The sequence below is a fragment of the Dama dama genome, chromosome 27 (genome assembly GCF_033118175.1).
Source record: "Dama dama isolate Ldn47 chromosome 27, ASM3311817v1, whole genome shotgun sequence".
Classification (NCBI taxonomy): Eukaryota; Metazoa; Chordata; class Mammalia; order Artiodactyla; family Cervidae; genus Dama; species Dama dama.
The window spans coordinates 22,976,712-22,993,320 of NC_083707.1; the positions used below are offsets into that span (position 1 = coordinate 22,976,712).

The following is a 16,609-nucleotide window of genomic DNA, read 5'->3' on the forward strand; positions in this document are numbered from 1 at the left end:
CACAACGTGTACTGTGATGGAAGAAACAGGCAGCTGGGAGCACGTCCTTCAGGGACATCTCACTTGGTTTAAAGGTGGGAACAGAGAGATCAGAGGTGATTCCTGGGAGCTGACGTCCAAAGAACAAATCCAGGTAAGACTGTGACCCTCTCCAAGGGGCTCCCTCCATTGACCTCTGGTAGCCCTGGGCTATTTTGGCCTGTATACCTCTACAGTCTGGGACAGGCACTGCATGCTCTGCTCCTCCCCCAGTGGCTGGGAGTTGGGGATTTTGAGGGTCTTGACTGCAGCTTCAAGATTTGTGTCAAGGAGTCCCATACCAACTGGAGCAGCCACTGACCATACAGACAGCAACACTGTACTTTACACAAGTTATCAAGAGAAGACGGATATCGTGTCCTCCATCCTATAGCATGATCCCAACACCCACCATTCTTCCTGAGACTCATGAGACGATTAAGTAGGTAACATTATATCTCAGGTGAGATGGAGTAGCTTAAAAGCTCATTTAAGTTGCGCCTTGAACAACACGAGAGCTAGGGGGATGGGGTGTCCTACCCAAGCACCATTGAAAATCTGCATATAACTTTACAGGAAGCCCTCCAGATGCATGGTTCCACATCTGTAGATTCAATCAGCCTAGATTGTATTGTTTTGTTGTTTAGTTACTAAGACGTGTTCGACTCTTTGCGACCTCATGAATGGCAGCACACCAGGCCTCCCTGTCCATCAACAACTCCCGGAGTTTACTCAAACTCATGTCCATCAAGTCAGAGATGCTATCCAACCATCTCATCCTCTGTCGTTCCCTTCTCCTTCTGCCCTCAGTCTTTCCCAGCATCAGGGTCTTTTCCAATGTGGCGGCTCTTCACATCAAGTGACCAAAGTATTGGAGTTTCAGCTTTAGCATCAGTCCTTTCAATGAATATCCAGGGTTGACTCCCTTTAGGATTGATTGGTTTGATCTCCTTGCTGTCCAAGGGACTCTCAAGGGTCTTCTCCAGCACTGCAGTTCGAGAGCATCAATTCTTCGCTGCTCAGCCTTACTACTGTAGTATATATTTATCAAAAAAGAAAAAAAAATCCTTGTGTAAGTGGCCCCACACAGTTCAAACCCATGTTGTTCAAGGTCAACTGTATTTATCCTTTTTACTTAACATTTACTAATTTGGCTCTGCTAGGTGTTAGTTGTGGCACACGGGATCTAGTTCCCTGACCAGCGATTCAACCCAGGCCCCCCGAATTGGGAGCATGGAGTCTTAGCCACTGGACCACTAAGGAAGTCCCAACTGTATTTATTCTTAATTATTATGTTTTAACTGGGATCGAGACTCTGGCTAAAGATCCTTAATTGGCAGCCACAGTGACAGTACGAGCAGCTTTCACCAAAAGGAAAGGTGGCATCAGTGAGGGACACAGGAGCCACGGGTACCAGCAAGACGGCTGCAGAGGAAGTCCATAGTGAGGCCTCACGCTACAGCAGATGTGCCCTGCAAGTTCTCAGGAATAACTGGGGAAGGGACTTAGGGAAGGCTGAGGTCCTGCCTCCACATGAAAGCTAGCAGAATATGGGTCATCAGTGTTCACACATCTCCTCTCCAGCATGTGTGAGCCAAATCCAGGGGCTTCCCAGGCAGCTCAGTGGTAAAGAACCTGCCTGCCAAAGCAAGGAGACACAGGTTCAATCCGTGGGTCAGGAAGAGCCCCTGGAGGAGGAAATGGTAACCCACTCCAGTATTCTTGACTGGAGAATCCCACGGACAGAGGAGCCTGGCCAATAACATTACATAGGGTGGGAAGAGTTAGACATGCCTGAGCACACACAGGAGCCACACCCACAGCAGGGCGTGGAGTCCCTGCACGTGCCCACGGTGTGCAGTGATGGCACTGTCAAGGTGGACGTGGGACCGGTTTCTCCCCAGTCTGAAGCTTTTTGCTCCCTTGAGAGGTTGTGCTCCTGCATTTCTCTCCCTCTCCTGGCTCCTCATCATCTCCTGCTGCTCAGCCGCTCGATCCTTCATAGCTCAAGTCACTGCCACAGGCAGCTTCTGTCCAGCTGAGAAGACAAATCTAAAGTCTGTTCCTCAGCTAGACTGGGGGCTTTCTGAGGGCAGGGAGTACTCTTGTTTTGTTTGTCCTTGTCTCCATCCACAGGGCTGGACATAGTACAACCGCTTCATAGACACTGGATGACTAAGAGTGATGGGAACACAGAACAGAGCTTTTAACCAAGCCAGAGAGATGGGGAGGGCTAAAATAATAGAATGTCAGCCAAGACAGGAAGGGTGAGTGGAAAGAAATGAGGGTGGGGTGGGGAGAAAAGCAACTTCCAGGCAGAAGTAGTAGCAATGTGGGTGACGGCCCTGAGGGAGGAGGGAATAGGGCTGACTGGTGGAACAGACAAAAAAGTGAAAACTGGACTGGAGGGTAGCAAGCTGGTGGGAGGCAAGGTTGGTGAGAGGCAAGGTTGGAGAGGCGGGTAGCTCCCTGAAGGCCTGTTAATCTATGCTGTGGACACTGGACTTCACTCTAGGGACCAGGGGAAGCCACCAAAGGGTTTCCAGCAGAGAGCATGATAACACATGCACATCTGTACTGTACAAAAGGTCAAGTGGAATTGCATGGGGGAATTGGGTTGAAGGGACCACAGGAATCCAAAAGATAAAAGGCAATATGGGAGTCCTAGAGAGAGAGAGGTGAAGGCAATGGCATCTCACTCCAGTACTCTTGCCTGGAAAATGCCATGGACGGAGGAGCCTGATAGGCTACAGTCTATGGGGTCACAAAGAGTCGGACATGACTGAGCAACTTCACTTTCACTTTTCATTTTCATGCATTGGAGAAAGAAATGGCAACCCACTCCAGTGTTCTTGCCTGGAGACTCCCAGGGATGGTGAGACCTGGTGGGCTGCCGTCTATGGGGTCGGACAGAGTTGGACATGACTGAAGCGACTCAGCAGAAGCAACAGCAGCAGAGAGAGGGGATGGTGGCTGGAATGGGGTTACAGTGTGGAGGTGCCCAAAGGGGAGGAGTCAAGGATGCCGTCCAGATTTCCAGTTTGAACAACTTGTGGATAATGTTGGCATTTATTGTGATAGGAAACAGTAGTATATTTTGGAGGAGCAGGGAGGAAGACAAATTCTCTTTTTGCCGTGTTGACTGTGAGATGACTGTAGGCATCCGAATTCATATCCAGGTGGGGAATTTTGTATCTGGATATGCATCTTTGAAGAAAGATCCAGATAAGAAAAGTAAATATTAAAGTCATCTTCATTTAGATGGCACCTGAACACCCTGTGAGTTGGTGAAATGTCTGGGGAGAGTACAAAGTGTGGAGGGCAGAGGGCCTTTAACCAAGCAGTGAGGAACTATTAATATGTAAGGACTGAGCAGGAAGAGCTGATTCCAAACCTGACTAATCTTTAGAATCACCCAGGAAATTTTAAAAACCTATCTGTTGGAGGAGGAGTATGTCTAGCGTGGTGTACGTGTGCTCAGTTGTGTCTGACTCTTTGCGACCCGAAGGACTGCAGCCTAACAGGCTCCTCTGCCCATGGGATTCTTCAGGCAAGAATACCTGAGTAGGTTGCTATTTCCTTCTCCAGGGGATCTTCCCAACCTAGGGATCAAACCCGTGTCTTTGAAGCCTTCTGCTCCGGCAGGCAAATTCATTACCACTTAGGCCACCTGGGAAGTCCAGGGAGCATGTCTACATAACCTGTATTTTGAAAAAAGTATAGTGTGATTAGAAACCGTTTGGTAAAAGAAAAAGACTGTCAAAGAAAGGATCAGCGGTTAGGAAAAAGGAAAAAAAAAAAAAGGATGGTGGTGTTTCACAGTCCCAAGGGAAGGAATTCAGGAAGAAAGGAGGAGACAAAATCAGGACTGAATTTTGTGCTGGGAAGCCAGATGGTGAGGTACCCACTTGTCTGGAAGCAGGGGACAGGTGTTTGAACTCAGTAAACATTTATGATTATGAGGATTATGGGAAGGTGCCCAGCAGAGCACACTGTGCTCAATGCCCTCTGGAAGGCATGCACAGGGTGGGCACAAGGCACCCTAGGCAAGAGTTAGAACCAGTCAGAGCACAGAGAATTAAATGTTTGGTATGAAACAAGAGAAGCGGGCAGAGCCAGTTGTTAAGAACCGTATGTTGCTGCTCAGTTGTGTCCGACTCTTTGCAACCCCATGGACTGCAGCAAGCCAGGCTCCCCTGTCCATCACCAACTCCCAGAGCTTGCGCAAACTCATGTCCTGGAGTCGGTGATGCCATCCAATCATCTTGTGCTCTGTCACCCTCTTCTCCTCCTGCAGTCAATCTTTCCTGGCATCAGGGTCTTTTCCAATGAGTTGGTTCTTTGCATCAGGTGGCCAAAGTATTGGAGCTTCATCTTCAGCATCAGTCCTTCTAATGAATATTCAGGACTGATTTCCTTGAGGATGGACTGGTTGGATCTCCCTGCAGTTCAAGGGACTCTCAAGAATCTTCTCCAAAACCACAGTTCAAAAGCATCAATTCTTCAGCACTCAGCTTTGTTTATGGTCCAACTCTCATATCCATACATGACTACTGGAAAAAACCATAGCTTTGACTAGATGGACCTTTGTCAACAACATAATGTCTCTGCTTTTTAAAATGCTGTCTAGGTTGGTCATAACTTTTCTTCCAAGGAGCAAGCATCTTTTAATTTCATGGCTGCAGTCACCATCTGCAGTGACTTTGGAGCCCAAGAAAATAAAGTTTGTCACTGTTTCCATTGTTTCCCCATCTATCTGACATGAAGTGATGGGACCAGATGCCATGATCTTAGTTTTCTGAATGTTGAGCTTTAAGCCAACTTTTTCACTCTCCTCTTTCACTTTCATCAAGAGCTTCTTTAGTTCTTTGCTTTTTGCCATAAGGGTGGTGTCATCTGCATATCTGAGGTTATTGATATTTCTCCTGGCAATCTTGATTCCTGCTTGTGCTTCATCCAGCCCAGCATTTTGCATGATGTACTCTCCATATAAGTTAAATAAGCAGGGTGACAACATACAGCCTTGACATACTCCTTTCCGAATTTGGAACCAGCCTGTTGTTCCATATCTGGTTCTAACTATTGCTTCTTGACCCGCATACAGGTTTCTCTGGGGCAGGTAAGGTGGTCTGGTATTTCCATCTCTTTAAAAACTTTCTGCACTTTGCTGTGATCCACACAGTCAAAGACTTTGGTGTAGTCAATGAAGCAAATGTTTTTCTGGAATTCCCTTGCTTTTTCTATGATCCAGTGGATGGTGGCAATTTGATCTCTGGTTCCTCTGCCTTTTCTAAATCCAGCTTGAACATATGGGAGTTCTCAGTTAATGTACTATTGAAGCCTTGCTTGGAGAATTTTGAGCATTACTTTGCTAGCATGTGAGATGAGTGCAGTTTGTGTGGTAGTTTGAATATTCTTTAGCATTGCCCTTCTTTGAGACTGGAATGAAAACTGACCTTTTCCAGTCCTGTGGCCACTGCTGAATTTTCCAAATTTGATGGTATATTGAGTGCAGCACTTTCACAGCATCATCTTTTTGGATCTGAAATAGCTCAGCTGGAATTCCATCACCTCCATAAGAACCTTATATGCCAAAGTAAAAGGCCTCTGAAGAACACAGGTGACGTGATTAGCTCTGTGATCTAGTTAGACCATTCTGGAAACCAGGATGAAGGGTGGTCTGTGGTCAGGGTGGTATCGGAAAAGACAAAAGTTCAAACTAACATAAAGGGACTTTGTAACATAACAGTGTAAATCCAATATAAAATAAAAATTAAATTAAAGAAAAGTTAAAACAAAACAAAGTGTGTGTTGCAAGGATCCAGATGAGGGTCAATGGATTCACCAGGATAGGAACAGTGAGGGGGTCGTTACCCAGAATGAGAAGAGAATAGACCCAGGAGGCCAGGACAACCACCTAGGTTCTGGCTTAGATGACTAGCAGGTTGGAGGTGTTAAGTTACTGAAATAAGGAATAAGGAAGACAAGCTTTAGGTGAAGAGGGGGTGGAGACTGGAGTACAGAAGGGACCATTTCAATACTGGTAAGCTATTCTTTTCTCTAATGGAGAAAAGATGTCAACAACATTACTACTAGTTTCCTAACTGTTCTTTCTCTCACCTTTAAGTCATTCTGCAGTCTATTTCTTTCAAATATCCAGATTCACAAATACCTCTTTCCTGTATCAGGAAACAGCAGCTTCAACCAGTTACTACAAGGAGTTCATTCACTGTTTAATTACTTCATTACAAAAATACGTATAATGTAACAACGACCTGCAAGGTACTTGTGAACCTGGGAAAGAAAAGTGAGGAAAACATAACCGGTTTCCCCTCATACCGCTTATGTTCCAGCAGAGCCCAAATAAATTAGCCTACCAATTATAAATCAAGCAACTTATGTCACAAAACTTCGAAGAAATATAAAGTAGTACATGGCTAGTAACTGAGGGGGGCGGGGGGGGGGTGGTGTTCCATTAAGTTTATAAATAGGCTTTAGCAGATTTGTGAACTTTTTAATGTTTGATTGTAGCTTGCATGAGGAGGTGCAGAGGGGGAGCTCGGATGCTCAGTGGGGTCCGTGACCCTTACAAGGTTAGGAGCCACTCTGCCCTTCAAGTTTATCTGGGCACCATGAAACACAAACTTCTGCGCAACAAGGCTGCGACTAAGGGGAGAGCCAGGAGCCTGGCAGTACTGGTCCACGGACAATGTCCTTACTTGTATACTTACAGACAACAAAAGGGATCAATCTTCTGACTTGAGAAGAGACAACGTGGTGATTAACTTTTTAAAAATCCACTTAATCAGAACAGATCGTGGGATGGTGGAGGTCCGATCCTCCAACCCTGGGGACGTCCAAGCACGTGCCCGGCGTCAGAGCGCGGGAGGAGCTGCACTCTGCCCTGGCAGACGCCGTCCCGCCCGGAAGAAACAGACTGCTCCGAGCTCCGCCTTTTAGATCTGGCTCAGAGAGAAGTAACGCACGCTTTCCGAGTCCGGGCCGGGTTTTCAAACCATAGAGACGGAAGTAACGGCAGGCCGGAAGTTCCAAGGCCTGCACCGGGACCCGAGTGGGGAGGGGGGGAGGAGCAAGGCTCAGGGTGGGAATGGCGGCCCAGATTCCCATTGTGGCCACCACGTCCACTCCGGGGATAGCCCGGAACAGCAAGAAGAGGCCGGCCAGTCCTTCCCACAACGGCAGCAGCGCTGGCGGCTACAGCGCCGGCAAGAAGAAAAAGGTGTCCGCCTCCGGCTTTGCGCAGGTACGCTGTCACTCGCCTAATCTGCGCGTGCGCGGAAGCCCACCCCTCCCCATCCCGGTAAGGGGCTCGAGAGCGCATGCGTGGGCCCGAGTGGGTGGGGCTCAGCGAGGCTGGGCGTTTCGTGTGGGCGGGGCCGTACAGTCACACCTCTTTGGTAGGTGCTGTCTCTGGCGCAAGTGAAACTTTTTTCCCCACCCTCTTCCTTTGGCTACGTGGGGTTTGATTAAAGAAGCACCCGCGTTGCATTGTCCAGAAGGAGAACAGGGGAGGTGGGGAGGCTGTTATTGCCTTAATCGTAGGGCCACCTCTTTCTGCCGAAGTCAGTTAAGCAGAAGTTCGCGTGTGTCTCCCCTTGGTCCATTCTTCAGACATTTACCAGATGCCTGTGAGGTGCAGAGCGCCCTAATGAATCGTGTGGAGGAATATAAAGGTGTATTGCTAAGGATGGTTTCCCTCATCCTCAGCAAAGTGCTTTTTTGACCTTTAGTGTCCCTGCCCCAGAGTGGGTTTGGTCTTACCTCATGGGGTTGTTATGAGGATTCAATGAGATCATGGTCGTAAAACTCTTGAGCACAGCGCCTGGCACGACTTCACCGCATCTGGGCGATCCGGGCTCCACGATTCCAGCAAAGCATTTGCAGCACAAGAGTAACTTGGTTAGATACGTGTTTTTCTTGGCTCCTGTATTTTACTTAAAGCCGTGAGAGAGCAAAGATGGAGTGTGTTCCTTTGTGCTCTCCAACACAAGGTGTAGGTAACATCCTTCACCCAGAAGGATAGTCTAGCGATATCAGCTGTCTCTGGTTTTCTCCATTGGTAATTGCTAGTGCAGATTTTTCCTTTTAAAATATTTATGTATGATTTGCATACTGTGACATGCCAAAATCTTAAAGAGTATAGACCAGTGACTTTACATATGTACCCACCTATGTGGCCACCATCCAGATTAGGATAGAGAGCATTTCTAAGAGCCCCAGAATATTCCTTGGTGACCTTTCCAGTGGGTACTCTTCCCTCCCAGCTGGAGGTAATTGCTACTCTGACCTCTCCCCCCATGGAATGACTTTCTCTTTTTGAGCAGAATATAAATGGAATCATACAGAGCATAGGGCTTCCCTGGTAGCTCAGATGGTGAAGAATCTGGCTGCAATGCAGGAGACCTGGGTTTGATCCCTGGGTTGGGAAGATCCCCTGGAGGAGGGCATGGCAAGCCCCTCCAGTATTCTTACCTGGAGAATCCCCGTGGACAGATGAGCCTGGTGAGCTGCAGTCCAGGGGTCCCAAAGAGTTGGACTTGACTGAGTGACTAACACTCTTTCTTTTCCTACAGAGCATATTCTTTTGTGTGTGTTTGGATTTCTCTGTGAAACTGTTTTTGAAATAGTGTTTCCCCATTACCTTCTCTAGGGGATCTTCCTGACCCAGGGATGGAACCCGAGCCTTCTGCATTGGCAAGCGGGTTCTTTACCACTGAGCCACCAGGGAACTAAAGGATAAGAGTTCTTTATATATTCTTGGCTGGAAGAGGAAATGGCAATCCACTCCAGTGTTCTTGCCTGGAGAATCCCATGGACAGAGGAGCCTGGTGGGTTACAGTCCAAGGGGTTGCAATGAGTCGGACACGACTGAAGCGATTTAGCATGCATGCACTAGCATGCACGGAGTTCTCGGCCAGATATGTGCATTGTGAATACTTTCTCCCAGTATGTGCTCAGTGCATTTTGATATCCAGATGTGCCAAGACCAAAGAATGTAGTCAGTACCTATTGAGAGGAATGATTGTTTTGACCTAAGGTAGCACTGCTCATCAACTCCCACCGCCACAGCAAGCTTCAGAAAGTGGATGAATGCCTTCAGAATGGGGGGATTTCCAGTAACCCCACTGGGTGGACATCACAACCTTGCTGGTCTTAGAGATCTCAGTAATGGGAAGGGCTGCCTAGGTTCTTCCTGTGGGTCTCCCCCATCTCAGCAGCCTCGGCCCAGTCTCTGGCTGGAAAGAGAAGGGTATTCCCCGGAATAGTGACTTCTTTGTTCATCTCTCCCCGGCTGGTGTTTAACTAATGAGGTGTATAGCCAGTTACCTGACTCCCACCCTCAGCATCTCACAAAGGGAAAAAAAAATTGTCTTCTGTCTCCAGAAGTCTTAGATTTTCCTCCTGTTCTAACATAGCACTAGGGCTTCCCAAATGGCTCAGTGGTAAAGAATCTGCCTGCAAGGCAGGAGACGGGTTCAATCCCTGGGTCGGGAAAGATCCCCTGGCAGGGGGTATGGCAACCCACTCCAGCATTCTTACCTGGACAATCCCTATGGACAGAAGAGCCTGGTGGGCTACAGTCCATGGGGTCGCAAAGAGTCAGACATGACTGAGCAACTAAGCCACCATCGCCGCCACCAACATAATGCTGCATCCTCATTCCCTGGGCCGCAGCAAATGCAGGTATTAGCACAGAGCTGCCCTGAGGGCTGCCTGGAATCTTCCTAAATTGTCCTCAGCCTTCAGTTTACTTTCTGTTGAGTTCAGTCAGCAAGTATTTATATCTGTTCTGTCTCCAGCATGCTTAAGTTATTTCAGTGGATTATCGCTTGTCTCTGCCCTCCCAAAAATCCTTCCAGGAGGAGAATGACCTACATATATTGCAATAGTTTTCTTCTGCCATCATAACAGATGACCACAAATTCTGTGGCTTAGATGACACCTGTTTATCAGTTCCTGGTTCTGTAGGTCAGGAGTCCAGGCACAAAAAGAGAGGTTTGGTTTCCTGTTCCCTGAAATCAAAGCGTCGGGCTGGGCTGGTTTGTTGGGTGGATGCTCTGAGAGAGAGTCTTTTTTGAGCCTTATGCAGACCATTGGCAGAATTCAGTTCTCTGCAGGGACTGAAGTCGCTGTCTCCTGGCTGTCTGTCCCCATCCCTGTCCTTGCCGCATGGTCTCCTCCGTCTTTGAAGCCAGCTGTCGAGAATCTCTTTTGTGTCTAATCCCTCTCACTCCTCAAACGTCTCTGACTTCTCCTGTCTCTGACTCTGAGCCCAGCTTTAAAGAGCATATGGGATTAGGGCAGGCCCACCAGGATAGTCTCCTTTAAGATCAGCTGACCTGAGACCTTAATTTTATTTCAAATGTAAGATATATGTTGCATTTCCCTTCAGTGTATCACAGATCCCATCACAGTGGTACATACGTTAGCGTTTGCCTAAAAACGGGGTCAAGGTGTGTATACACCAGAGCCCTGGAATCTTAAGGGCCGTCTCTGAATTCTACCTGTCACATATCTGAAGTGGGAAAATCTCATCATTTCTAACCACGTCCCAAAGCCAGTTATGGGTCTTTTCTGGTATTGGGGCCTCAGTGGCGGGACACAGGAAGATGAAGACTCAGAGCCGGAGGTGGTCACTAGAGAAGGAGAGGTGGGGAGAAAAGGGACTAGAGGCGGCCTCTGAGGAGTGGACGGTCTGACTGGGGAAGGCCTTCCAGAGGCGGAGCTATGCCCGAGTGTGAGGATGCTCAAAGTGTCATCAGTGGGAAATGAGTGTTTTTCTGTATAAATGATCATAGTTCTTGAGTTAAAAGGGACTTTACAGATCTTTCAGTATCCTAAATTTCCCTACTTAAGTCATTTCAGCTATTTTGTGTCTTACCAAAAAAAAAAAACCAGTCTCTGTTAACCTTTCATGGGATTTAAAAATTTACAGAGGACACTCACGTAGACGTTTGAGTGCTTTTTGAAATTAGTGAAAATAACTTGATGGATTCTTAAAGTGGCTTTTACTTTTCCAGAAGATGCATGCTTTTTCTGAAGTAAAATTGAATGAATGGATGAAATAAAAAGGGCTTACTGCTTGGAAATCCTCAGGGGTTGAAGGGAATATTTTTTACCTGAAAGTATTTGGAGCAAAGCATTTGTAGATGTCTCATTTATGTCAGCCGTGTAAAATGATATTAAATACTTTGAGTACTAAAACAATTTTGTTTTATTATTTCATCAAGGTGAATCTTTAGTTCAGCAGAAATCATTAGTGTTTGTGCTTGCTAAGTAGTACATCTGTCACAAAACTACAATTCTTCTGTTTGGATTTAGATTTTCAGTGTAACTAATATACTTATTGATTACTTACATTATAATTTGGAAAGTGCCACCTCCCATCCATTTTGGTCCTGATACTTTGAAAATGGCTAGTGTTAAGTTGGGTTAAAAAACAGATACACTGTGCTAAAGTGAAAGAAATTGTGATAATTAATAGCAGTTATATTTATTGGGCACTTACTATGTATACCAAGTACTGTTCTAAGTACTTTCTAATTGCTATCTCACTTAATTCTCAGAGCAACCCTCTGAGAATTGTTATTCTACAGATAAAAAGACAGAAGTATAGAGAGGTTAAGTAACTTTTCTGTGGTCACACAGCTGACAAGTGATAGAGTCGGTTCAGTTCAGTTCAGTCGCTCAGTCGTGTCCGACTCTTTGTGACCCCATGGACTGCAGCACACCAGGCCTCCCTGTCCATCACCAACTCCTGGAGTTTACCCAAACTCATGTCCGTCGAGTTGGTGATGCCATCCAGCCATCTCATCCTCTGTTATCCCCTTCTCCTGCATTCAGTCTTTCCCAGCATCAGGGTCTTTTCAGATGAGTCAACTCTTTGCATGAGGTGGCCAAAGTACTGGAGTTTCAGCTTCAGCATCAGTCCTTCCAGTGAACACCCAGGACTGATCTCCTTTAGGATGGACTGGTTGGATCTCCTTGCAGTCCAAGGGACTCTCAAGAGTCTTCTCCAACACCACAGATCAAAAGCATCAATTCTTCAGCATTCAGCTTTCTTCACTGTCCAACTCTCACATCCATACATGACTACTGGAAAAACCATAGCCTTGACTAGATGGACCTTTGTTGGCAAAGTAATGTCTCTGCTTTTAAATATGTTATCCAGGTTGGTCATAACTTTCCTTCCAAGGAGTAAGTGTCTTTTAATTTCATGGCTGCAATCACCATCTGCAGTGATTTTGGAGCCCCCCAAAATAAAGTCTGACACTGTTTCCACTGTTTCCCCATCTGTTTCCCATGAAGTCATGGGGCCAGATGCCATGATAGAGTCAGTATTGAGACACAATTGGACTACCCAGAATCTACATTCTTTTTCTTGACTGCCTCTCTTAACATCACTCTTACAGCTCTACATCTTAGAAGATATAATTAGATCTCTAATATAACCATATCCCAGGTATAGAGAAATGCTTTGGGGTGGGGGGAAGATTTTATTAGATCAATACAGGGCATTTATTAAAATTGGAGAATTGCTCTACAATATCGCCTTAGTTTCTGCTGTACAACAATGTGAATTGGCTATTTGTTGTTAAGTTGCTAAGTTGTGTCTGAATCTTTGCAACCCCATGGACTGCAGCATGTCAGGCTCCCTGTCCTTCACTGTTTTCTGGGGTTTGTCTAAATTCGTGTCCATTGATTCAGTGATGCTATCTAACCATTTCATCCTCTGCCATCCCCTTTTCCTCCTGCCCTCAATCTTTCCTAGCATCAGGGTCTTTTTCAATGAGTCCGCTCTTTGCAGCAGGTGGCCAAAGTATCCGAGCTTCATCTTCAGCATCAGTCCTTCCAATGAATATTCAGGGTTGATTTCCTTTAGAATTGACTGGTTTGATCTCCTTGCAGTCTAAGGAACTCTCAAGAGTCTTCTTCAGCACCACAATTTGAAAGCATCAATTCTTTGGCTCTCAACCTTCTTTATGGTCCCACTCTCGCATCCATACATGAGTACTGGAAAAATCATAGCTTTGACTAGATGGACTTTTGTCGAACAAGTAATGTCTCTGCTTTTTAACATGCTTTTTAATCAGCTATAAGTATACATACCTCTCCTCCTCTTGAGGTTCCCTCCCATTCCTACCCCCATCCCACCCCTCCAGGTCATCACAGAGCACCTGAGCTGAGCTCCCTTTGTTATACAGTAAATTCCCACCAGCTGTCTATTTTACATACGGTAGTCTATGTGTGTATGTGTGTTAGTCACTCAAGTCGTGTCTGACTCTTTGTGGCCCCATGGACTGTAGCCCGCCAGGCTCCTCTGTCCATGGGATTCTCCAGGAAAGAATACTGGAGTGGACTGCCATTCCCTTCTCCAGGGGTATCTTTCTGACTCAGGGATCCAATCCAAGTCTCTTGCATTGCTGGCAGTTTCTTTAACACCGAGCCACCAGGGAGTCCCCATGGTAGTCTATATATATGTCAGTGACACTCTCTCGATTCGTCCCACCTTCTCCTCCCTCTGTGTCCGCAAGTCCTTCTCTATGAACACAGAGCAGTTTATATTTTCCAAGTGGCTATTCAGGTTAATAAAATCTACAGAGAAACCTAATTGACCTACAGACTAATAGGTTTCCTAATTAGGTAATAGGTTACCTAATAGGCTGGTTTATGACGGTGAAGCAGTTATCATAATATATATGTAAGTTGAGAGGCCCAGTTGCTTCTTTAGAAGGCTAGTGCAGAGTACAGGTGACAGTGGACTCTTCTGTCATTGGAGGCCGCTTGAGAACACTGTACTGACTTGCTTTATTCATTTAAGAAAGTAATCATTCTACCTCACCTTTTGAAAAAATCATATTGTTAGTTTTCTTTTTTCTATTTTTAAAGTGGCCATAAAACACCAGCCAGTCTTCTTACCCCACAACTATGATAATTTGGGTTTTCTACGTGTAGATACAGGTTTTCGTAAACTGTATTTGGTGTATAACATTGTGGGCCCTGCTTTCCACTTAGCGTTGTTTCCTGGCCCTTTCTCTATGTTGATAGTCTTCACAAGGAATAAGTGCTCTTACTTAATTGACTTGATTGGAGGTTAGATTGCATCTCACGTTTTTGCTGTTTCAAGTAATAACCCTACAGTAACCCTGCAGTTGTAGACTAGGCTCAGGTTGAATCTAGGTTACTATTAGATAGATGTAACCCTGCGAGCTGGCCTGGAGACACGAAGCTGGGTGACTGGGTTCTCCAGGCAGGTGAGCTGAGGCCTGGCTGATTTCTGGAGTCACTTAGGAGCCATCAGGTGTTCCTTTGTTGGCGGGCTGGGTTTCTCTTCCTTGGGACTTCAGTCCAGTTCAGTCGCTCAGTTGTGTCTGATTCTGCGACCCCACGGACTACAGCACACCAGGCTTCCGTGTCCATCACCAACTCCCAGAGCTTGCTCAAACTCATATCCATCAAGTTGGTGATGCCATCCAGCCGTCTCATTCTCTGTCGTCCCCTTCTCCTGCCCTCAATCTTTCCCAGCCTCAGGGTCTTTTTAGTTCTTTTTGCGTTGCAAAGACTGGACACCCCTTAGGGCCGGTTGTCACTTCAGTTCAGTTCTTAAAGTCTCTTAGCCTTAACAATGGTCTAGTCATATGGAAACTATCCATCATTTCTAAGTGTATTCATCGCAGCCCCGCCTCACAGACTCGATCCTCCCCTGGACAGAAGGTGTCTCTCTCATCTTGTCACTAACAGACCCAGGCAATCCAGCTTGCCAGAAGCCCAGGGGAAGGGAAGACCAAGGGTGGAGTACCACAGAGGGTGGGTTTAAAGGGAAAAAAAAAAGCGGAGCACCCAGCCCTGGCCCAGGGCCATGTGTTCTTTTGCACCTGCTCAGAGAGGTTTCGGGGGCAGGAAGCAGCCCCGGATGGCCCAGTTGGTGTCCTTTCCTGTCCCTGCCTCAGCTGCTGGAGGTCTGGCCTGAGGATGGGGAAGCGATGAGGATAAGGTGGTCAGACAAACAGGAGGGCTTGGTTGGTTCTGGAGTCGGGGCTGGGGGCAGCATCTTCAATCCCTTCCTGCTGCTGGAGCGGCCCGCCGCAGACCCCCCCCCCTCCTCCCACTTCCTCCCTCCCTCTGGCCGCTGTCCATCTCCCAGGTGGGGTCCCTGCCCTCCCGACCCACGTGGGCCGCAAGGCACCTCCTTTCCTCAGCAACCCAAGTCCAGCGAGGCATTCCTGCCGCGTCCTCCTGGGCCTCCCAGGACCTGGGGGCAAACAACCCAAATGAAAGGGATGTTCTGTGTGCCCTCCCGGGATTTCACTGTGCACCCAGCACCTCTGAGCCTCCCCACTTAGGAGTCGGGGGCTTCCCAGGTAACGAACCCCTCTGCCAATGCAGGAGATATGAGAGACTCGGGTTTGATCCTTGGGTTGGGAAGACCCCTGGAGGAGGGCATGGCATCCCACTCCATCAGTCTTGCCTGGAGAATCCCACGGACAGAGGAGCCTGGTGAGCTACAGTCCGTGGGGTCGCACAGAGTCGGGCAGGACCGAAGCAGCTTAGCACACACTAGGAGTCAGGGAAGAGCCGACACGGGGGGAGGCACGCAGGCTTCCAGCAGTTCTGGTCCAGAAGAAAAAGCTGACGCATCTGCTGAGGACGGTGCCCTGAGAGCCAGGCGTGTTCCATGGATGGTTCTGGAATCAGCAGCAGAGCCCTCTGGGCCTGGTTCTTCATTGCCCTCTAGTATCTCCTCTTTGCTACTAAGTAGGTCTGTTTGTTTATTTTCTCCCAGGTGGAAACAGCATTATGTAACCAGTCATTTTTTTTATGAAAAACTCAGTGAAGTTGAAACTTAAAGTGGATGTGGTCCCAGGAAACCTCTTTCACATTTCACCTGTTTTTCTCGAGTTGGCCCCAGCTGGCTGGGCTTTTCTGGTCTGACCTGATGCTCACCGCCTAGTTCTTAGAGTTGTTTTTCTCTCTCCCCCTTAACATGGGCCGCCCTATAGGCCCTGCGTCCTGACAGTCCACACCCACTGGCCTGCTCCTCGCTGGCGTCATGACCCCCAAAAGCAACGCCCTGCCCATTAGCAGCCACTCCCGGGTCCCCTGCTCTGCTAGCTCCTGACAACCCCAGACCTACTCTCTCTCTCTCTGAATTTGACTACTCTAGGTGCCTCAGCTAAATGCAGTCATACAATAGGTGGCCTTTTGTGGCTGGCTTCTTTCAGTTAGCATGATATACTCAGGGTTAGCATGATATACTCAGGCTTTATCTGTGTTGTACCATGCATCAGTAACTCGTCCCTTCTTAACAATTGTAGAATATTCCACTGTATGGATGAACCTTGTTTTGTTTATGCACTCATTGGTTGATGGATATTTAGGTTGTTTGGACTTTTGGGCTATTATAAATAATGCTTCTATGAATATTTATGTATGAGTTTTTGCATAGACATTTGTTTTTAATTCTCTTAGCTAAGTTCCTAGGATTTGAATTATTAGGTCATACGATAATTCTATGTTTAACTTTTGACGACCCACCAGACTGTTTTTCAGAGTGACTGCACCTTTGTAC

At 47.1% G+C, this 16,609-nt stretch overlaps 1 protein-coding gene across 2 annotated transcripts in view; it reads left to right on the plus strand.

Annotated features, from left to right (window-relative positions):
* INO80C (INO80 complex subunit C) overlaps positions 1-16,609 on the plus strand; it is a 63,023-nt gene that overhangs the window by 32,641 nt on the left and 13,773 nt on the right. Inside the window, exon 1 of one of the 2 annotated variants that reach the window (XM_061131356.1) lies at positions 6,991-7,282. The exons of the other annotated variant lie outside the window; for it this stretch is intronic. Coding sequence (XP_060987339.1) covers positions 7,127-7,282 — 156 coding nt within the window. The 5' untranslated portion in view covers positions 6,991-7,126. Of the gene's footprint in view, positions 1-6,990; positions 7,283-16,609 lie in introns of those variants that run through there. 2 annotated transcript variants of the gene reach the window in all.